This window comes from Eublepharis macularius, chromosome 10 (genome assembly GCF_028583425.1).
Source record: "Eublepharis macularius isolate TG4126 chromosome 10, MPM_Emac_v1.0, whole genome shotgun sequence".
Classification (NCBI taxonomy): Eukaryota; Metazoa; Chordata; class Lepidosauria; order Squamata; family Eublepharidae; genus Eublepharis; species Eublepharis macularius.
The window spans coordinates 15,736,271-15,760,184 of NC_072799.1; the positions used below are offsets into that span (position 1 = coordinate 15,736,271).

The window sequence follows — 23,914 nt, forward strand, 5'->3', positions numbered from 1 at the left end:
GGGTGAGTGGCCCAACCTACTAAGCTTTCATGGCAGAACAGAGATTCAAACCCAAGATTCCCACATTCTAGACCGACACCCTAAACACTGCACTACACTGGCATATTGCTTCATCCTTTCTGGATACAGGATTTCAAGGAGCCTCACATTTTCCGGCAAGTGAAGCAAAAACATGGAGAGTGAAGGCAGGAAGAGATGAGCTGAAGGGAACGGCAACTGGAAATGGGCAGGAACTGAAGAAGGCAATCCAAGCTGCCTTGCCTTTTGCCTTCCCTATGGCTATTAGCAGTGCCAGAACTGGAAGGCCTTGCAGCCACAAGGTGAACAACCAAACTGCTTCTTCGTGCATGTGGTCAAAAGCCACGGGGGTGGATGGGCAAGGTTTGGGGAGGCTCGCAGGTAACTAGTGGGCAGTAAGAAGTCACTGTGGGGCTGGGTGGAAGGAAAAGAGGCCTGAAAGACCAGCAGGCCAGCTCCAGCACTAGTCCGGAGCCAAACTAGGGATTTACAATGCAATCCTGTGCAAAGTTGGTTCAGTCGAAGTCCGCTGAAGTCAACGCGAGAAACTGTGCATAGGATTGCACTATGAGTAGTCCTGCTAGGAGGTATCTGTTTGAGACATCCTTGGAGAAAGCTGCTAAGAATAAACTGCTGCTATGAATCTAGGCTTGCCAGTTCCAGCTTGGGAAATTCCTGGAGCTTTGAGGGTAGTTCTTCGGGTGGCAGAGTTTGGGGAAGAGAAGGAACTTGGAAGGGACATGAAGGTTCCATCTGTTCCAGGGGATCTGACCTCCGGAGATAAGCTGTAATTTGGGGACAACTCCAGGCCCCGCCTTGAGTTTGGCAACCCTACTTGGGACTGTAGGAGCGAGAGGAAGGAAGCCTTTGTCACTGGCCTAGGGCCACAAGAAGGTTGCTCCCTTCCAGAAAGAAATGGCAACTATCCAGAGGGTGAAGAAGAGCCAAAAGCGCTCTGCTCTTCCCACTCCATGCCAGAAAGAACACTTCTGTGTGTGTCTTTCCCTCGGGGGTTATTTAAATATGAGGCTGGCCCGAACAAAGAACTCATGCCCTGGGTGTTGCAATCACGCACCTTCTATTGTACAGTGGACCCAGCCAAACCTTAGTGTGCCAAAGTATGGGTGGCTATTGTCAAGGTGTATTGATTCAGTACATGGTGCGGCTTTGCATAGGGAGCAGCCCAATTTAAACGAGTGAGTTAATTCACGTAAGTGAGTTAAAAGTGCAGATGCAAGGGGAAAGGACATTTTGGCTCAGCCACTGCAAAGCTACATCATGTTCCACCCAGGCAAGAATACTAGTATGGCATGATCAAACTAGCCCAAGTTAAGACAGAAATTCTAACTCTCTTCGGACATCATCAAACCATTCTCCCTCTCCCTTCTCTTTCCACTCACCTTTCCTTGTGTGACTTGTCTTTTTATTCTTTAATCCTGCTGGCAGGGCCTGCCTCTCCTTACTGATGTGAGCCGTTTGGGGGAGACAAGGGTCTGAAAATCAGGATATAAATACAACTAAAATAAAATAAACGAAGGAATTAAGGGGCCTCATTCCATTCTGCTGGGGTGAACTCGCTTTGGCGGGGCAGCAAGGACTTCTGCCCCTGTGGACCTTGGAACAGTAGTTGGAGGAAGAATTCTCCAGAGATGATAAGGTTCAGGGGAAGAGACGGAATCAGGGGATGGGACAGGCGTATCTTGCTGCCGTTCAGCTGGCCAGCGGGGGGAATATGGCAGAAAACCGGGGAGGGGTGCGTGTGTTTGGCAGTATCCTGACATGCTGGTATCATTCCTCATGCACCTGGAAGTGACATCAGTGCATCGCTTGCAACGTAATGATGTCACGGGCAAGACCTCCTGATCTGGTAAGTCCCCCCAACTCCCTGCCAGGGAAGACCAGGCAACTCCACTGCTGCCTCCTGAAGGGGTGTTCTCAGGAAATCAGATATTTCCTGTCTTTGGATCTCTGTTCCAATGGGAGTTATGGGTTGCAAGATGTCAAGGTAACAGGGGGAAGGGGAAAGCTGGTCAAGTCAGAACGAGTTTAGATAGTGCCTCTTCCAGGTGGCTTATCTTTCCAGCCTGACTTTGAGTCATCTCAGACCATCAGATACTGGAGGAGGTCTGGGTCCAACTCACGTCAACTCCTTCCCCTTTCTGCTTCAGATTCCAGCCAGGTAAAGGCTATCTGCCCTGACCTGGATCGTCAAGGTAGACTTCTGCTGCCATGGACAGGCACTGGAGTATAGCAACATATTGGGTCAAATCCAGGGGGCAAGTTCTTTCCCTAAGCAGTCCACAGCTTCTCTCTGAGGAGTGGGAGATAAGCAAATATACACAATAGGATGGGATGCAGCAGTGACAAATGGAAACTGGGTAAAGTTGCTTCTTTCTCTTTTCTCTTATATCAACAGAGAAAGGAGAAAAGTGTTTTTACTTGATTTTCCCCTTGCCGCTGGGACACATTTGGTTCACAAAGCCATCGTCAGTGGTAGGGGTCCCCAGCCTTTTTGAGCCTGCAGGCACCATTGGAATTCTGATACAGAGTGGTGGCCATAATAACAAAATGGCTGCCAGAGGAGGTGGAGCCTACCATAAAATGGCCACCACAGGAAACAGAACCAACCACAAAATGTCAGCAGCTGAGATCATGCATATTTCTAATAACAACTCTTCAACATTTCAGACAGATCTGTTTAATGGGATGCCTTTTAAAATAAGCCTGTTGTTTAAAAATATTTTCTTGCATACATACTGCTTATCTTCAGTCACACAGAGTAGACCCTTGTGCTGTGGTGGTAGCTGTTGCTGAAGCAACTTTTAAAAAATCTGTACAGCCAATCAGATCTCCAATCACAAGCCCTGTCCACCGTCTAAGAGCACTTGGCAGGCCCCAGGGAAGGTGTTGGCAGGCACCATGGCACCGACGGGCACCACGTTGGGGACTCCTGGTCAACCGAATTTGGGGACAAATGGCAGAGTGCTTGAGGAAGGTGGGGAAAGATCCACTTGTGCTAAGGGTTTCTGTGAACTATTCTGCTGGATCCAACCCATTGGGCGTATCCAGGCATCATTGGATATTATGCTATTACCGCACTGCAGCAGTCAGTCACAACTGGATTGTGCGCTCAGCTCTACTGAAATAACAGCGCAATATTCAACAATTTGTGGAGGTAGCCATTGTGATCAGGGGGATGCATTTGAGAATGCAGATGTGAATTGTACATTATAATGCTCTCTGCACTTAGAAAGCTGGACCGTTTCCACACGGCTTACCTCAACCCGGAACGCTGCGCAACATGCCGAAGAAAACGTGGAAGATCGCGCTTTCTCGTGCGCGTTTTGTGAGATGTTGTGCAACATCGCGCAAAACTCGCACAAGAAAATGCGATCTTCCGAGTTTTTTTCGGCATGTTGCGCAGCGTTCCGGGTTGAGGTAAGCCGTGCGGAAACGGCCCTGGTGTGCGCCTTCTCTCTTACTTAGTATCTTTCTGTTAGCAATGAGATTTGTTTTGTTTGGGGGGCACCATTCAAAACCATGACCTCTCCATTGCAGCCACCAGGATATGCCTTACCTCTCAACTGTTCTGAATGTATAAACTGGGACCATATCGCATCAACCGAAGTATAGAGAAACTATCTTCTGTATGACACAGGCCAAGGGCAATGCTCTCTTTCTACCAGCCTTTGTCTCAGAAACTGCTCTGGATTATTATTTTTGCACAAAGCATGCCAAGAACCATTATGTGCTTTATACTGCAGCTCTGAAAAGAAGCAGTGGCCGTTTCCACATGTCCTTAAAGAGATAGGAAACTGCGGTTCCAGAAAAGAAGCCGAAAAAATGGAAGCCAAACAGCCAGCGACTGTTTTGAAAACAGACGTCTGGAGTGAAGTGGAAAAGCTGGCTGCATTCGGTGAATGGACCGTCCCTTTAAGGACATGAGGAAATGGCCAATGAGACTAGCAGCCAAACAATATTAATGTTCTGAGGCGCCACTCATTGCTGCGGAGAACACACACAGGAACGACAGGTATGTGGCATGTATTTTTGGTTCTACTCTTGCTCATAGGACCGCCTTGCTTGAATTAGCAAATGCTTCATGTCTAGGGTTGCCAGCCTCCAGGTGGTGGCTGGAGATCTCCCGGAATTACAACTGATCTCCAGGTGACAGAGACAAGTTCCCCTGGAGAAAATGGCTGCTTTGGAGGGTGGACTGTATGGCATTATACCATTCTGAGACCCCTCCCCAAACCCCGCCCTCTCCAGGCTCCACCCCCAACATCTCCAGGAATTTCCCAACTTGGACTTGGCAACCCTATTCATGTCAGATAAACTTTCAGGGAATCAGGGCAACCTAACAGACAGCTATTATGTTAGGATTACATGGATTAGGAAGGACGGGCGGCAGAGCTCACTTTGCAAGCATTAATCCAGACCAAGCGTTAAGCTTTATTCTGCTCTGTAAACCAAGAGGCCACAATATTCTGTTTGATAAACAAGTGCTTGTGCAAACAGAAAATACATGAGGCAAGAACGGACGGGCCAGGAAAGGGCCAGCACGCAGCCAGATGTTCTGCCTTTGGTAGGGATAAACTGAATAGATAGGTTCTGCTCAGGAACATTTAACAGACCCCACAGGGGACAGAATTCATTCCAGCAATGCTCTGAAACAGATTATGAGACCCAGAATGAATGCAGTAGCCCACTTCAGAGCACAGAGAACTGGCACATTTGGGAGACACTTCAAAGCCAGTCTCCACATGCTCCTGGGTTTCTCATACAGGGAGGGGTCAACAGCACACCAGACCAGCCCCAAACATGCCAGAATATTGGAGGGTCCCAAGTCCAGTCTGGAAAACATTATTCCCAACTGGCACCCTAAATTATGGCCCAGCTGGTTTGTATTTTGCTCTACAGGACTATTGTTGTACATTGGAGAAATTGGAGCAGAGAGAGGAAGGGCTGGAACAACTTAAATTATGTAACTGCTGATATAGTACAGTCATGTGAGGGCATACCATTGCAGAATCCATGGGGGGAAATCCATTGATGGAAAGCACCTTTGTGCCAGCTCAATTAGCGGCACAATCCTAAGAATGCTTTCCTAGGAGTAACCCCATTGAACAGTCCTGAGTAGCATGCTGAGTAGACCCACTTAGGATTGCCCTCAAAGGCTCTGGTTCTGAAGGCTAGCATTATTATTATATCTGATAGTAAAATGTGGAGTGGGGCTTATTCTAAACAGGAAAATCAGGCCACCCACAGATAAGGTTGCCAGGTCCCCTGACCCTACTGGCAGGAGAGCGGGGGAACCAGTACTCACCTTATTTTTTTTTCTTTTGTGTGTGCACGTTCTCAGGCCTGTGTGATGATGTCACTTCAAGGAATTGGCCCATTTGGGGCCCAATCTGGCCCCATGTGAAGCACGGGTGTGCTCCCGGTGCGGCACGATGACGTCACTCCCAGGAGTGATGTTGTTGCACTGCCCCGGGAGCGCACCCTGGAGACCTGTTCCCCCACCTTTCCGCCCACTGACCAGATGAGTGGTGGCGGGGGGCAGAAGGTGGGAGCAGGACATCCCCCGCCCCCACCAGGAGAATGGCAACCCAACCCACAGACCACGCACAGGTTCCAACACAGGGAACTCTTGTAGTATGAAAAAAAAAATAACTGTACATTAACCAAAAGAAAATACTACATCCCTCCAATAGCTTGATGAGGAGCACGCACTAGGAGACGTACTGTTGTCAACGGTATAGTGTCAGTTAAAGGGAAATGGGAGGGGAGGGGGGGACAGTCCTGCTCAAGCCCTTGACAGCTCATAGAATCGGGGAGGGGGGGCAGGGAAGAATTCCAAATAATTTATCATTCAGACACCACAGTTCCTCACAGATCCCTACTTTGTTATTCTAATTTTACAAATAGGACTTGTGTGGGACGTCCACCCTTATGTACTCTTCTCGACTAGACCAGCTACATACCACATACCTATGACAACAGACAATCTTCCCAATCTATATTTTTAAAAACATGGTATTGCAGAAATAAGTGGCTCAGCCAGCAAGAAATCAACCAGTCCTGAAGATATGGTCTGGAAGCTATTTTTTAAACTCCTAATACGTGCCCAACAGATTCAAGTACATGTTGCAGTTGTGGAATGTAAGTGGGAGACCCACAACGGGGGTCTCATTTCCCCATCTCCTCATATCTCGCTTTCTTTCTCCTCTTTGTCTTACTTTTGGACTGCCTGTAGCCCCTCCCATTTCCTTTTCTACCTACCAACCATTTTGTTTCTCCCCCTGGCAACCTTTGCCTCTCCTCACTCAGTCATTCATTTATCCACCTTTTCTATTGCCCACCCCCATCTTCAACTTTACCCTTTACTTCATTTTCTCTCCCTCCTGCTTTACCTACTTTCCTCATCTCTTTTATCATTTTTAGTCCCCCTTCTCTACTCCCATCCCCTTTGCTGACACTAACTGAGACTTGAAATCCTTGGTAATGTTGTTTGGACATTGCCTAGCAACCCCCCTAGATGGCCACAGAGATCTCACAACATAGTCTCACAAGATCTCAGTGGCATTTTTTCTTCTAAAAGAAGCAGACACTGCTTCTATAATTTAGGGGATTTTAACCCCAAAATGTATTTTCTTTTTTACATTTCATATTTTTATGGAAACTTGGGGCCTCTGTCAGGTTTTTAGAAAAAATGTCCCCTATCTATATATGGCCACATTGTGCAGGTTTGTTGTTCTACACTCTGAGGCCATTGTTGAGAATTACATATAACGAGAAGAGCACCCAAAAGGACTTGCAGTGGGCATCTCATTTTTCTCTCCCCCACTATTTCCTATGGTTACCAGTCCCCCAGTGTGAGTGCGGGATCCCCTGCTCCCACCCTCCACCCCCTGCCACCATTCACCAAGCCAGGTATAAGAGAAGTGGACAACCACCCAGGGAAATTTAAAAAAAAATATTTCTATACATTAAGGCAAAAGGCTCAAAGGTTATACAATAGGTGTGCTCAACAATTGTCATAAATATCGTGCATTCATATATACCAAACATTCATAGGTACATTAATACAAAATTCATCAGTCAAAGTCAAACAAGGGACTGCATGCCCTATTCCAAATCCTTTAAGGAACATGGAAGGTACTCCAGGTTCAAAGAGAGAAGAAGGCAAGCATAATACAATGAAAGTAATTGTAACAGTTCTTATTCCTTTCTTGTAGATGTCTTCCAAGGTGTTACACTGAGGATGCAACACGGAGCTAGCCCTATGGCTCGGGCTGGCTGAACGGCAGATTTCGTCATAAAGACTTCCTCAGGGGCTTTACAGGATCTGCTGACTCAGTGCTTTCATTTCTTGGAACCCAGAGAATGACGCAGATACCTTCAATCATGATGCAGATACCTTCAATCATTGAAGGTATCCGCGTCATTCTCTGGGTTCCAAGAAATGAAAGCACAGAGTCAGCAGATCCTGTAAAGCCCCTGAGGAAATCTTTATGACGAAATCTGCTGTTCAGCTGGCCCGAGCCATAGGGCTAGCTCCGTATTGCATCCTCAGTGTAACATCTTGGAAGACACCTACAAGAAAGGAATAAGAACCGTTACAATTACTTTCATTGTATTATACTTGCCTTCCTCTCTCTTTGAACCTGGAGTACCTTCCCTGTTCCTTAAAGGATTTGGAATAGGGCATGCAGTCCCTTGTTTGACTTTGACTGTTGAATTTTGTATTAATGTACCTATGAATGTTCTGTATATATGAATGCACGATATTTATGACAATTGTTGAGCACACCTATTGTATAAACTTTTGAGCTTTTTGCCTTAATGTATAGAAATATTTTTTTTAATTTCCCTGGGTGGTTGTCCACTTCTCTTATACCTTGTCTGTACCGGGAAATTGCCTTGTCTTTTTGACATTACCATTCACCAGGCTGGCAAGGGGGAAAGCATGGAGAATGGGCCCAGGTGCTCCGGAGCGCATGGCATGACAAGGAAGGGAAGGAAGGCCCCCACGGGGGAGGGGGGGTTGATTTGATTTTCATCAAGTGTTCATCAGATCAGTCCCCCGCGGCGGCCTTTCCTTCCTGTCGCTCCAGGAATGACATCACCACAGCACAAGGATGTTCACTGTGTGATTGAAGGTAAACTGAGGGATCCCTTACGTGACAAGCTCCACCTCTTGTGGTAACCATTTTGCTGCAGCCATTTTGTGTCTCTGGCCATCACACTGTGACAGAATTCCAGGCTAAAAAAAGTTGAGGATCCCTGCCCTACAGCCTTCCTGCAATCCAACTAGAAAATGTTATACCAAACAAGTGTTCTAACCCATGTATGTCTTTACACAATACATTTTTGTTATGTTTGCTTGAGAAGAAGTGAGGCTTCATCTTTCACAGTGTGGTTTTTAAAACTGCACCCAGGTAAGGGGCAACAGCCCCCAAACAAATAAACAAATATGTGTAAATTTCTGTTCGAAATGAAAGCTCGCTCAGGATACCGACTATTTTAAAAGCCCTGTTTTCAATGCCAGATTTTGTGCCCATGCAAAAATATAGGTCACTTCAGATTATAATTAGGTTTATCAAGTCCGTCCCTTTTAAATCGGCCTTGAAAAGACAATGAGAATGCTAAGACGATTAATTCCCCATTCTGCCAAACAGAATAGGAAATATATACATTAGAATGACTTTGTCAAGGACTCTTAAAACACTACATAATCCATAAAATCATAAAACCCTTACAGCACGGAGATTAAATATGATGTAAAATCCTATTCAAGGCCTCTAAGAGCAGATGAGTCTTTAAAAACTGTTTGAAGACCCATAGTGAGGTGACCTAATGAATCTCATGGGAAGGGGGTTCCACAGTTTAGGGGCTGCTACTTTCACATTGGTCCTCACCAAATATGCTTCAGTGACAATGCATGTCCTAATAAAAGAGCATCCTCAGGTAACCTCAGTTTTTCAGGTAACTGACAGTCGAAACACACGAGATGAAATACCTAGATTCAACTCGTGTTCTCTTACCTAAAGGTTTGTCAGGAAGTGTAGGCGTCCTTGCAGCTTAAAGTTTAGCATTTACAGAGCAGCAGAGAGGGATGTGCGGGGGTCCTTGCAGCTTAAAGTCTCCCAGTGCAGCCAGGCGTCACTCTGCAGGGCCAGGCCGGGTGAGGGGAAGGGAAAATGCCGTGATGTACCTTGAGAGTGGGAGGAAAGGCGCCCCACGCCTGCACTTCCCTCCTCGCTGCTCTGTAAATGCTAAACTTTAAGCTGCAAGGATGCCTGCACTGTAAGAGCTAAACTTTAAGCTGCAAGGACAGCTGCACTGTAAATGCTAAACTTTAAGCTGCAAGGATGCCTGCACTGTAAATGTTAAACTTTAAGCTGCAAGGACGCCTACACTTCCCAGCAAACCTTTAGGTAAGAGAACACGAGTTGAATCTAGGTATTTTGTCTCGTGTGTTTTGAGCCCTAGACCCTATCTGAAGTTAAAAACGGAAGTCCAAATTGAGCTTGGAAACACAGCGGAAGCCAGGAGAGATGGTCTAAGCAGGTTGGGTTAAGAAGCTCATTACTGCCGGCCCCAGTTGACATTTTGCCTGCTGCATCTTGAACCAGGTGAAGTTTCGCCCACCTTCAGAGGCAGCACCACACAGAACACCTTACAGTAGTCAAACCTAGATGTATCCAGGTGTGTGTTACTGGGCCAGATCAGTTTTCACAAGAGCAGTTACAGTTGGAGAACCAACTTAATCTGGTAGAAAGCACTCCCCGCCACTTCTTCCACTTGCATATTCATAAACACAGACAAACCTAGGAATGCTCCCAGACTGCAAACTTGCAGTTTTTGTGGGAATACAACCCCATTCAGAATTGGCTGTATTCCTGTTTCCAAACTGGTTTCACACCCAATCCACAACCCTTCTGCTTTATTTGAATTCAGTTTCAGTTCTGCTTTATCTGAATTCAGTTTCAGTTTATTGTTTCTCATCCAGCCTTTCACGATTTCCAGACATTGTTTTAGCACACCCAGTGTCTCCCTGGAACTGGAGGGAAGTGAGAAACAGAACTGAGCATCATTCAAACACTGATGACGGCGTACTCCAAATCTCCAGGCGAGCTCTCCTGGGGGTTTCATGAAGATCTCAAAACAGCATGCGTGTGGCCTCTTGGGCTTAGACTGGGTCCCTGTCAAGGAGGTAGCCTAGTGAGCTATTGTGGGCCGTGGGTTTGGCCACTCAGAGAAAACACCTTCCAGGATGAGAGTGGAGCACAGCCTCTCAGAGTCTCCGCCTGTTCCCAACAGCTTCCTACACTGAAATTCTCTAACTCAATATGCCATCTAGATCAATCTCATTGAAAGAGCTCCCAAATCTTCAGGCCCCAGGGAAGGTGCCCCTACACATGAAGCTGCCTTATACTGAATCAGACTTATTGGTCCATCAAGGTCAGTACTGTCTACTCAGACTGGCAACAACTCTCAGTTGTCTCAGGCGGTGGTCTTTCACATCCCTTGCTACCTGATTCTTTCAATTGGAGATGACGGGGATCAAACCTGGGACCTTCTGCATGCCAAGCAGGTGCTCTATTGGTGAGCCATGGCCCCCCTCTTATGGCCCCACCTGTTCACTTCTTCTGTGCTGCCACAGAAGAGATCCAAGCCAATTCTCTTCAGTGACCTGGCCTGGGGGCGGCACAGGTCCCCAAAGTAATGCCTCCGGTGCTCCTGATGGCCAGAATTGAGATACATCTGCACCATCCGTGCTGTGCCACCAGCACCAAGCAATCACTTGGGAGACTTTGCAGAGAGCCAAGTTTGTGTTTAAGTTACCCTAATTAGTAAGAGGAAGTTCAAAGGGAAGGACTAAACTCACCTTGAAGCATCCAAGCACTGCAGCATATATGTTCTTTTTCGAAGGGTCAACACTCTACTGCCAGCCTGGTTGAGAGGACAGGGTGTTAGTTACAGTATCTGAGATATGCCCCAACAAAACTACACAGCATGCGTTCAAACTTGTTGATGCTTTAAAAAATCCCAAAAGAGAGAGATACAGCCTTCAGCCCCTGTGCCTATTACTCATCCAATGTATCCTTGGCTTCATTTGGATCCCACTTCCAAGCGTTCACTGAATACTAAACATTGCCACACTTTAAACTGTGAGGGTGGTGACTGTACCAAACCTTAGATGTCAGCTACCCACCTACCCATTTTAGATTTACCAGAATTGTGCATGTCTTCTAAAGGGTTCATCTGTCGATCTGGCAGAGCACTTTCTGCAAAAGTCAGTACGGTGTAGTGGTTCGAGTGTTGGGCTAGGATCTGAGAGACTCAGGTTCTATCCCTATTCTGCCACAAAAGCTGGATGGCCTTGACCTAGTCATTTTCTCTCTCACTCTCTCAGCCTTAACTTATCTCAAAGGCTTGGGTTTCCAGTGCTGCTGATTGTCATGGCAAGAGAAAACAGAGGGGGCGCTGTGGCAGAACCTGGAGGTGACATCATGTCTGGGCAACGCTCTACGAATCCCTCAAATCTCTATGGCAAAGACCGCAGAGATATGGAGGGATAACTAGAGCGTTATCTGTTGCTGCTGGGTTTGGACACAATCCCCTCCCCTGCCCCTGACTTTCTCCTGCCACAACGAGCAGCATCAACGGGCAAGTGAGTGGATAAGTGGGCAAATTTATTATTTATTTAATTTGGTTTAAATGCCTGCTGGGGGCGTGTAGATGGCAACCCTAGTTGTTATTGACAGGCTAAAATGGGGAACAGTGCCGTAAGCAGGTTTTGGTCCCCGTTGGGAAGAAAAGTGGGGTATAAATGGGGCCGGCGCCAGACTTTCTGGCGCCCGCAGCCACAAGCGTGCACACTGTGCACGCGCACACCTCTGACTGCATGATGACGTCACGTCATCACGCAGCGCAAGATGGATGGGGCAGCGTGCAGAAGCTTCTCCGTGCTCCGCACGCCGCCCCAGCAGCTGTTCGCAGCTTCTGCGCCCGGCTGGGGCGTGTGAGGGTGGAGGAGCGCACAGCAGAGCTGGCATGGCTGGCTGCAGCAGTAGCTGCAGCCAGCCAGCCCCATGCTGCTGCTGCTGCCATGCGCCCCAGCTGGGCACAGAAGCCGCAAGCCGCTGCTGGGGTGGCGCACGGAGGCTGCGCCTGGCTGGAGCATGCGGCGGTGGTGGCAGCAGCAGCACGGGGCTGGCTGACTACAGCAGTAGCTGCAGCCCAGTCATGCCAGCTTCGCTGCGCGCGCCTCAGCCCCTGACACCCCCTCTGGCGCCCCTCCAGTTCCCTCACGCCCGAGGCCACCGCCTACCTGGCCTCCTTGGGCGCGACGGCCCTGGGTATAAATCAATATAACAAACTCGGTGTGAGGAGTTGAGCTATACAATTCAGACTGAGGAATTTAGAACACAGAACACACAGAATGAGCAGCCGGAGAGCTATGCAGCGTTGAGAAGTCCTCTCCTTTGATCGAGCAATCTCAGGAAAAACTAGAACAGCAGTCCTGAAGAGGTACGCAGCAAAACCACCTCCGTTGCTCGATGCTATGTGCTATCACAACACCATGTGCTAGAGGTGATAACTAGGGCATTGTAGTGTGATGCCAACATTAAGGCACTTTGGGCCTTTCTTTGAAGCAGAAAGGTGGGGCAAGAATACTGCAAATAAAATCAAACAAGCAGAAGTTTTCTCCAGCTCTTCCCTACCTTTCAAAACTAAATTCCCATTTTGCTTTCAGTAGACGGCAAGTGAGCTGCTGGAAATGTTGTCTTTTTTTTTAAATTCCCCATTCTTGCAACAGCTTATTCTTGCCTTCATTATGAAGCACCGTATAAAAAGGATCTGAAATTCATCTTCATTCTCTTCAACTGACAATTTATTAGGGATATTGGCAAGGCTTATTTTCAGCTGTAACGCAGTGGAATGGAGTTCCGGCACCTCTTGAAAATGGTCACATGGCTGATGGCCCTGCCCCCTGATCTCCAGAGAGAGAGGGGAGTTCAGATTGCCCTCCGCGCCGAAGCTGTGCGGAGGGCAATCTAAACTCCCCTCTGTCTGGAGATCAGGGGACGGGGCCACCAGCCATGTGACCATTTTTACCGAGGGCAATTTAAACTTTAAAAACTCCCCCCTTGGTCCAGCTGACCCAAAGTGACATCATTGTGCAGTCCTGGGAGCGTGCGTGCACTTTGCGCATGTGCATGTGGTACCGGGGGCACTACCTCCTGCCAAGAGTTGCCCCCTATGCTGGCAACCCACGGAGTTCCACCACCTCCCCCCCCCAAAGCCCTGGATATTGGTACCTATTTGCCAATTAGCTATTGTCCCTAATTTTGCCTTGGAGGTCACCCGATTCTTCCAGTTTTGTTCATGTGAATTGCTACAGTTGAGGTTGTTCCGGGTTTCCCCCACCCCCCAGGTTTCTAGCAACTAAATCTCCAAGTAAGGTAGGATACAACTTGTCTCTAATGCACATGCATACGAATACCTGCACCTGAACTATAAGAAAAGGCACCATGCCATTCCCAATGGCTGTTTCACACACTGATACTGAGTTTTTGGTGATATGCGCATTTATTAAAATGTAACTGAGCAAATGACAAATGATTAATCAACTAAACATTCTCTTTTAATTTTATACAGAAATTTTATTTAAAAAGAAAAGATATAGCAATAAAAACTGCATAAAAACTTTTACAAGCACTATATTTAAAATTAGATTAAATTAATAGAAAGAAACAATCAGAATATATGATAACAAAACTTAATTATGTAATAGCTCTCCTTCCCTCTCCTTGGTTACTTATACATACATACTTTAATATGAACTATTTTAGTTAATCATTTCCCGGTGTTTTATCTTCTTATGTTTATATCAAGTTACCTTAAATAATCTTAATTTTAGCCTAAGTAGTCAAATAAATCCTTCCATTTCCCAGCTGGGTGACCGTGAGTTAGTTACAGCTTCTTGGAGCTCTCTCAGCCCCACCCACCTCACAGGGTGTTTGTTGTGGGGACAATAATAACATACTTTGTAAACCGCTCTAAGTGGGTGTTAGGTTGTCTTGAAGGGCGGTATATAAATCAAATGTTGTTGTTGTTGTCGTTGTTGTTATTATTATTTTCCAGTACTCTTATGTAACTTTAATAGTCAACAAAAGGGGAAAGTTACCACTAGCAGCATGATCCTCCACACAGTGTTTGTGATGTGTTTCCTGGCACCCTGCTCCTTTCCCCCCACACCAAAGAGCCAATCCCAGCTTTCTTCACTGCATGGGAGTAGGAGGTGCTTCAAAAGAGGCCCAAGAACCTCAGAGTTCTTTGGGCCTGTAGGGAGCATTCATTTGGAAACCACTGCCTCTTCTGGAGGAGGATGCTTGCCTTGGAAGCTATCAACATTTTGTGATTGGTCCCAACCATGCTCCAGCCATGCCCCAATGGCAGCCATTTTGCTGCAGTGCCCCCCAAGGGGTCTCAAAATTCTGAAGTGCCAACAGGTTCAATATGCTTGAGGACCCCTGAACTACCTTGTTCTCCTGCTACATGATCCCGAGGCTGTGTACCCTTGCCTGGAATTTTGTGGGATTTACTTCTAAGGTCCTTTTCATATGGGCTCTTTAATCAACTTTGGTTTCTGAAAGCAAACAGATTTTCTTAAAAGTTTCACACACCTTGAGGATAAAAAGCCGTCCTCCTGCAGTCAGCAAAGCCATAATCTGGGCTTTCCAAAATCCAGTTTGGGTTTTCGAAAACCCAATTTTGTTATTGTTGTTATGCTTTATCCTTATGGTGTGTGAAACCTTAAAAAAAATCTGTTTGCCTTCAGAAGGCACAGTGTGTTTAAAGTAAAGAGTCTGTACGAAAGAATCCTAAGGGGAAAAAAGGATGCTAACTAGAACGTGATAACAGGAGAGGCGGAAGGGAAGAGGGAATGACTGTCCTGTGACATTTGCATTTTTATTTATTAATGTTATTTATAGTCCGCCTTTCTTACTGAGACTCAAGGGGGATTACACAGTGTAGAACAATACAATCAACTGCTGGGACAATCAGTAAACAATACAATAGGGTAAGGATTGAATACATTTGAAAACAAGTAGAAATCTGATACAGAATGCTGAATCAAAACATTAGCTGATTGACGTGACATATTACATGATGTAGAACTATCCAGTATGAGCATACTTGGTTGTGGAGAAAGCCATCAAGTCATAGCTGATTTTTGACAACCCCTGATGTGATTTTCATGGCAAGAGACTAACAGAGATGGCTTACCATTGCCTACCTCTGCAACCCTGGATTTGATTGGAGGTCTCCCATCCAATTACTATCCAAGGCCAACCCTGCTTAGTTTCCCAGATCTGATGACATCGGGCTTGCCTGGGCTATCCAGATTAGGGCAACAGCATACCTACAGGAAACTTTTTATCCAAATGTATGATAAACCAGTGAAAATGTGCCAACTTATTGCCATTAAAGCACTGACTCTATCATTCAACCATACCTTGGACTACCAAGCCAATAGTTCCCCGATATGGGCCACTTTTGACATTATGGCATATCAAATAATTACGGTGCTCTCAAAACATGGCAAGAACCGAGGAATGGTAGAAACGAGAAATCTGGAATGGACAGGGACAGATGGACGGATGGCCAGTTTTATACGATGTAAAAGAAGGGCAGACATAATTTGGGATTGGTAGGGATGGACTGTTTGCAAGAGAGGAAAGAGTTATCTTTTGGCTCATCAAACAAAGATGATTCATACATCGTTTGGCTTTTTTATGCTTTGGGGCCAATCCACAGGGCTTTTTTTCAGCAGGAACACAGTGGAAAGGAGTTCCAGCACCTCTTGAAAGTAATCACATGTCCAGTGGCCCCACCCCCTGATCATATTTCCTCCCATGCACAGCCCAAGGCGTCCAACTTTTTAGCTTCAGACAAAGTGACAAGAAAAGTGTTGCTTTCAAAGCCTGCTGCTTTTCAGCTGATAGGAGGGGGATCCCCCATCAGCTGAACAAAAGCTGCAGGCCTTGAAAGCAGCAACACTGATTTCAAAGGCCCACTTGCTTATTCCATCTGAGGGGAGGGGGGAGGGACCCTTCTGTCAGCTGAAAAAAGCTGTTTTAAAATGCCGGCAGCTTTTTCAGCAGAGGGGAAAGGGAGAAGGGACCCCCTCCTCCTCCCCCTCAGCTGAAAAAAAATGGGGCATTTAAAAGCAGCAACACTTTTATTCCGTGTGTTTCTCCCTATTTTCCCTCTTGAGAGTTCCACCATGTCTTTTCCCAGAAAAAAGCACTGTACATATAGATATATAACAATTTTTGTACAACTGATTGCTGTATATTAAAAGCTGCTGTAAAGTTTGATGAATGCAGCGTCCAATGATGACTTGCACATGTAAAAGGGTTATCACAGATACACCACCACCACCACAACTGTCATATTTAATATGCACACCATGCTTTTTCAATTGACTTAGTTCTTGCAATGGGATCCACTTCTAAACTTTCTGTACTTTTCATGATGTAACCACACGCTACTTTTCCCCTCCCCAACAAAAAACACAAGAATCTCCCATATCAGTTAACAAAGAACAGATTTCATTTTTAGTATTTATAAATATATAGCATTAATGAACAACAGGCTGTATTTCATGCTCATTTTGGACATCATGCAGCACAAAACCCAAATTTGCCATTGAGCCTCCTAGTGCCCTGCTTCCATCACCTTCTTGCCAGCCTTACAACCCATTGTGAGAGAGTTGCAACCATGTTTGCTTCCTGTCCTGACTTAGGGCCAAGCTACAAGTGACGAATGACGCTTGAACGGCAAGTGGACTGAGTGGAGCGCAAGTGAACAGGGAGAAATACACTTGCCGTTCAAGTGTCATTCGTCACTTGTAGCTTCGCCCTTAGAGTCCGAAAGCCATGGTAAGCAAGTTCATACATTCAGCAGCTAGGCACCAAGTACTGAGAAATCCCACAATCTGCCAGCAAGTGTGAACCAGCCCCCAGTGACTGGCAATTCAGTGTGTGAACTGATGGAACGCATTGTGTTTGCAGGGCTAATCAAAGTTCTCTACAATGCCCTATTCACATATACAAGTCATTACTAGCTATTATAGCCATACTGATAAATACGTGAGAACCACCCATTATTTAGTTCATGAATCTTTGGAACAAAGACGTATTTTCATATTGTTTAATGATATAATGTGACCCGACTTGGATAGCCCAAGCAAGCCCAATCTTGTCAGATCTTGGAAGCTAAGCACGGTTGGTTATTAATTGGATGGGAAACCTCCAATGAAGATCAGGGTTGCAGAGGCAGGCAATGACAAACCACCTCTGTTCTTCTCTTGCCATGAAAACCCCACCAGGGGTCGCCATGTCAGCTATGACTTGACAGCACCACTTCAGATAGGACAAAACATGCTAAATAAATTAAGTGGCAATCTTTTACAGCAAGGAACGTTTAGAAACTTAGGTTATACCTCTAAACAAAATGCGGATTTTAAACCTTGCATTTTATAACAGGTAATGAAGCCTGGAATAATATCTTTAGCCAGAGGACAAATCCTCCTGGAATGACTTTTCACAATGACTTTCCACTATTCTACTCTCCCCACCAGGATATAAAACTGCACCCAAGAGTTACATAAGTCTTATACAGGTTGCACAGAGAAGCAAAAACCTCTTTTCCAAGAAGACGGCAATCAATACACGGCACAATGTTGGTTTGATGTGCTTGTATGTATATTTAAAAAGCTGTTACATTCAGGGAGCAATTGAAGGGCACGGAAAAGAAGGATTCTTTCCTCTGTTAAATGCTGCAGTTTGGCAACTCACTCAAAATATAAACAGAAAGCAAAAGGCAGGCACTTCATATAAGCAAAGAGCATCTTTCAGTATAAACCACTTCCCCCAACAATCTATCACATTTTGACACCAGGATAGCAGGCGATCTCTAGGATGTTGAGGAAAGTGTGCGCGCGCATGATGTTCCCTTAATCTGGAAGGGACAGGGCATACAAAAATTCTCAGTGCTGCCTGGGGTGGGGCAAAATAAGAATCACCGTGTGATGGAGACGGTGGATCATTTGCTTTTATGATTTTTAATATAGCAATTTCAAATAAATATTATGTTCCCTTTCTTAACATTTTTACACATGAGCAGAGCCAATCAGAAGGGGGGGGGGGAAGAGAAGGACCATCTGGTCAGGTCCTCGAGCTCAAAAGAAGCCTCAAATTTAGACAGTTTTTGGCATTTGATAAGTTCTGCAGCTTGTCTCATTGTTTTTGATGCCTCATTTTGTTTTCATGTGTTCTATTTTTGTTATGGCTAGAAGACTGAAAAGATGCATGTGGCCATGGCCTCTCTTGATGTCTAAGAGGACGTGCACATGATTCTGTGGATTGGGGGGATGAAAAATGCTGGGGGGCTGAAAGATGCTGCCCTATAGACCTGGAGCTATCCTACATACATGAGAATATTCTTGATTCTTAACTGTGGGGGCCACTCGGCAGGAAGTTTACTAGGGAATGGCTGCTCCTCCTCTCCTATGGGGGGGGGACGGCACTTGGGGATGCAGTAAGAGGAAATTCTGTCCCTCTCTTATTGGCAGGAGGCCTGTGTGGGTGTGCTCCCTGCCTCCTTGCAACACAAGTAACACACACACATCCCACCGGGTTGTTATCACGAAGGGAATTTTGCCAGTGAAACAATACAGACCACATGGCTTCGTCTCTGTCACATAGCCCACGTCTCCTCCCCCTCAATAACGATGAGGAAAAAATAGCATTATTACAGAGGATTCTTTAAAATAACCATCACCTAGGGATGCCAGATGTAAAATTAGGAACACTGCAGAAACATCTGTGTTTCTGAATGGATGCTCCTACAAGGAACACGTCTTCTGCTCTGGGAGCTGAAATAAAGGCACAAAAATCGGGGCGGGGGTGTCCCTTAGAGAACATTTGGCCACACTGTCATGGGCAAGGCTTTCAAATCTTGGCAAGAGAGCATCCCCCAAACGGGTAAAAACCAAAAATAGGGCACATGGCTGACGGATGCTGTCTTAAGCCACACTGCTGCAGTGTGGTGGAGAGATCCATGCGGGGAGGGGATGGGCGTCCGTCCACATGCTCTCGACTGTGGATTGCAAATCATTGCATTGCTTTAAAGGGGGGGGGGAGGTGTTTGCTGAGTTTTAATAACAGCCAATAAAGCAGGAAGGATGGCAGGGGTTTTCCAAGTCCTGAGCAAACGAGATAAGGCCGCCTCTGGGGTGTGTGTACATGTATGTGCGCTTGCAAAGGAATACATCAATCAAGGCAAAGGCAAGAAATTAGAAAATGGGAGGAAGGACCTGGGGAGAAGCAGCAGGCAGCGCACAAACAGCGGGAGAGCCAGGTTCCAGCCCGGCAGCACCTTAAAGAGCAACCATGAGCTTTCAAGAGTCAATGCTGGTATTTATAGTAAAGGTGTAAAACACCCCATCCCACCTGGCTGGATAAAAGCCTACATACCTGCACTGCTAAAGGTAGCCGAAGAAGGGAGCTTTGCCTCTCGAAAGCTCCCACCCTGGGAATCTTGCTGGTCTCGAAGGTGCCCCTGGGCTGAAATCCTGCTATTGCTTTCATTGGCATCTGAAGCAGGCAGCTTTGCCTCTCGGAAGCTCATACCCTGGGAAATCCTGTTGGGCTTTAAGGTGCTATTTAAGGACCAGAATCTTGCTCTGCTGCTGCAGACCAACATGCAACCCTCCTAAAACCAGCAATCCCAGCAACGACTGGGGAGGGGGGATAAGCTTTCCATTTGCATCTGAAGAAGGGCGCTTTGCCCCCCCACCACCAGTCAAATCCCCCCCCCCCAAAAGGCAGCGGTTGCGCTTCCCAGTTTGCCTCCGCCTGCGCGGGCGTTCGTGGCAAAGGGGAAATGCGGCGTGGGGAGCCCAGCGACGCCTCGGGCGGCCACCTACCGACTGTCGCGGCGCGGGTGGGGGGATCCGGCCCGCCGATCCCCGGCTGGGTTGCACCTGCAGGAGGCGGCGGCAGGAGGACCTGGCGGCAGGAGGCTGTTGCCCGGAGGAAGAGGTGGGGTTTGCGCACGGCGGCTCGCAGCTCTCCCGGGGGCCGCAGACAAAGAGCTGCCGCGGCTGCCTTCCGCGCGGAGAGGCAGGGGGGAGAGGGACGGACCCACCCGAGAAGGGCTGGATCCTGATAGGAAGGGGTGGGGCGGGCGGCTGAGCGAGCGAGCCTCCTTGGCTAGGCAGAGCCAGAAGGGGAGGAGGAGGAAGGCGAGGAGGGCTGTGCTGGAAGCCGGCCCGGTCCCTTGCCAGCCATTCGGGCAGCGCGCCGGCTTTCCTGCCCCGCGCGAGAAGGAAGCGGCATTGTTCTCGCCCCCGCTTTTGTCTTTGGGCGTGTCGCTGGTTAGGAGTGTGCCCGGCGCTCCCGGCGCTGATCTGGGGCCGGGCTGCGATCTGGGGGTTGGGCACGTGCAAGTGGGCGTCGCAGGGCCCTTGCCAATTCTGGGGCGAAAGGGGGCTTCTTCATCGCGGGGCGCAGGTTTGGCCCTGGTTAGGATTGGATAGGATGGGCAGCTCCAGGTTGGGAAATTCCTGGAGATTTGAGGATAATAATAACAACAACAACAATAGTGTGCTTATAGAAAAGAACAAGAGTCCAGTAGCACGTATAAGACTGACAACATTTGTGGTAGGGTATGAGCATTCGTGAGTCACAGCTCACCTCTCAGCTCACCTCTTCAGATCTGAAGAGGTGAGCTGTGACTCACGAAAGCTCATACCCTACCGCAAGTTTTGTTAGACTTATAGGTGTTAATGGACTCTTGCAGGTATCTGGATATCTGAAGAAGTGAGCTGTGACTTACGAAAGCTCATACCCTACCACAAATGTTATTGGTCTTATACATGCTACTGGACTCTTTTGGGTATCTGAAGAAGTGAGCTGTGACTCAATAAAGCTCATACCCTGCCACAAATGTTGTTAGACTTATAGGTGCTAATGGACTCTTGCGGGTATCTGAAGAAGTGGCTCACAAAAGCTCATACCCTACCACAAATGTTATTGGTCTTATACATGCTACTGGACTCTTTTGGGTATCTGAAGAAGTGAGCTGTGACTCAATAAAGCTCATACCCTGCCACAAATGTTGTTAGACTTATAGGTGCTAATGGACTCTTGCGGGTATCTGAAGAAGTGGCTCACAAAAGCTCATACCCTACCACAAATTTTATTGGTCTTATACATGCTACTGGACTCTTTTGGGTATCTGAAGAAGTGAGCTGTGACTCAATAAAGCTCGTACCCTGCTACAAATTTCGTTAATCTTATAGGTGCTGCTGGACTCTTGCTCTTTTCTATTGCTACAGACAGACTAACAGGTCAACGCATCTTGAATAGTGCTTATATATGGCTCTTCTAGGCAGATTAGTGCCCCACTCGGAGCGGTGAACAAAGTTAATGTCATTATTATCCACACAATAGAGCTGGGGCTGAGAGAAGTGACTCACCCAAGGCTATCTCCAGAGCTCAAGGCAGCAATGGAATTTGAACTAGCAGAGTGTTAATTCGCATCTCAACCACTTCTATAATAATGAATGACCATACAGATCTTTGAAACTTAGAGGGTTCTCTGAACCATCCAAGATCAACCAGTGTGATTCAGATAGGGCACTAAGAGTAGTATTCTTAGCAGAAGTTGCATAGTTAAGACCATAAGGAGTGTGGGTTGGATTAGATCAAGGGTCCATCTTCCCACGGATGTTTCTTGTAAGCCATAAATGCAACAGCCCTCCTCTGCTTTATGTCCCCCCCCCCAGCATCAGATTCAGAGACTCTTTAGTTGTCATAGATAACAGTCATAGAATCATAGGGTTGGAAGGGATCTCTAGGGTCACCTAGTCCAATTCCCTAGGCAACAATGGCCCAGACCTTTTGTTGCCATTGGAAACCCCAATTATAGCCCAGTTACCCCTGATTGGCAGCTCTCCTAGCCATCTGGAGAGCTTACGTTCTGCCCTATACAGCCAGGAATTGGGGGTCAATCCCCTAGGCAACCAAGGACGTGAGCCTTCTGTAGCCATGGGCATACCAATCTTACACCCCCAAACCCTGTTAGGCAGGTCTGTCAGCCATCCACACACCTCCTGTTCTGATCTATGTCAGCGTTTTGCTGGGATTGGAGAGGGAGAGTGTGTGGAAGGATTTAGGATTGTGCTTTTGGCTGCTGCTGCTTTAAAGAGACTGAAAGAAGCCTCTTATTTCCAGCCCTTAGCCTTGCTGTGAGAAGGTCTTTGGGCGAGGGTGTCTTTTTTCCTCCACCCCACCCCTCACTCTGTCTTCCCGGCCCAGCTCCACCACGGCTGGCCCTTCGTCCTCCTCTGATCCAGCATCTCCCAGTCCCCGTTTCAGTCATGTACTCTGGCAACATTTCCCTTCCCACCCTTCCAGATCAACGTATTGCAAACTGGGAGGGTGGGTGGAGGAGAGCCTGCTGAAGTCTCCCTGTGGGTTTGGCATCCCTGGGAACGAAGGGGGCCATTGAAATGGCTCGGGTTCTGACGAATCACGAAACTAACGAATTGTTTTGGCAAATGTGTCAACTTTGTAAAGTTCCATGATTTGCAATTTGTGGATCACGACAAAACATGAAACTCTCATTTCGGGCTTTTTCCGTTTCATGCCCATGTCTACACACATGCTGTTGTGTTGTTTATTGAATGTTCCAGCTGTTGATTACATGGATTTATGCTGTGTAACATGCGAGACATGTCAGCGAGACAGGAGGTCTGTAAATAAATAAATAAATCTAAATTTATCGTCCATGGCAACTTCCTGAGATTAGTATTCTGGAAGCATTTAAGAAGTATTTTGTTTATCTTGCTGTTGGGTATTTTACTGTGAACTTTCATTTTTTAAATGCTATTTTATTAGTGGTGTTTCACTACTGCATGTGAGTTACTGGTGTCAAGTCTTCAGAATGGCGCAATCCGCACATCTGCATAAATGAAATTTAGCTCTGGACTGGTTTTCACAGACTTTACTCCGGTACTTTATCTCCCATCTCTTCTATATATCAAATGCATACAGCATCACTGACTTGAAAGGATCCTTAAAGGCTATCCAGTATAACCTTCTGATCAAAGCTAGAATATCCTTGAAAGATGGTGGTCCAAACTTTTACTTGGACCTCCAGCTGCGGTTCCATAGAATCCCCACCTCTAGCAAAGCTTCCATAGAATGCTGCTTCAAGAAACTTCCACAACCCATGAATCCTTGGTGTGTATGACATTGCAGTGACTTAGCACTGGTCTTGGACCATCTGAGCCAGAGGTCCCCAACATGGTGCCCATGGGGCACCACAGGAACTGCCAACACCATTTATGGTGCCCACCAAGTGTTGTAAGAAAGTGGGTGAGGCTAGGTGGGGCTTTTTGAATTTTTTACGTGTATTATTAACTGGCTCAATCTCGTCAGAACTCATAAGGTAAGCAGGGTTGGCCCTGGTTAGTACTTGGATAGGAGACCACCAAGGAAGTCAAGGGTTGCTACACAGATGTAGGAAATGGCAAACCACCTTTGGGGACCCTCTTTCAAAATAAAGTTATGCTTTCCCTGTTCCCAACATAAAAAGCAGGTATTTTATATTTTATTTGTTTATTTATTTATTTACATGGGTTAACAGGATACAGATTTCTATTTTATTTCATGTTTGTAAATGTATAGCATTACTGAGAAAACAGCCAAGGTTGTCAGGGTGGGATACAGGCTAAGGGAGGGAAACTTACACTTAGTCTGATCTTCACCTACTATGCCAGCCACTACTTGCTGGCAGGAGAAAA

The 23,914-nt window shown here is 46.7% G+C and overlaps 1 protein-coding gene across 3 annotated transcripts in view; it reads right to left on the bottom strand.

The window, feature by feature from the left end:
- Positions 1-20,199, bottom strand: part of TMEM150C (transmembrane protein 150C) — a 40,164-nt gene extending 19,965 nt beyond the window's left edge. Inside the window, exons 1-3 of one of the 3 annotated variants that reach the window (XM_054990296.1) lie at positions 20,030-20,199; positions 10,913-10,977; positions 1,419-1,511 (exon numbers count right to left, since the gene is read on the bottom strand). In XM_054990296.1, coding sequence (XP_054846271.1) covers positions 1,419-1,511; positions 10,913-10,922 — 103 coding nt within the window. In that variant the 5' untranslated portion in view covers positions 10,923-10,977; positions 20,030-20,199. Of the gene's footprint in view, positions 1-1,418; positions 1,512-10,912; positions 10,978-20,029 lie in introns of those variants that run through there. The other 2 variants (XM_054990297.1, XM_054990295.1) reach the window with 2 other exon arrangements.
- Between the last annotated feature and the right edge of the window lie 3,715 nt (positions 20,200-23,914).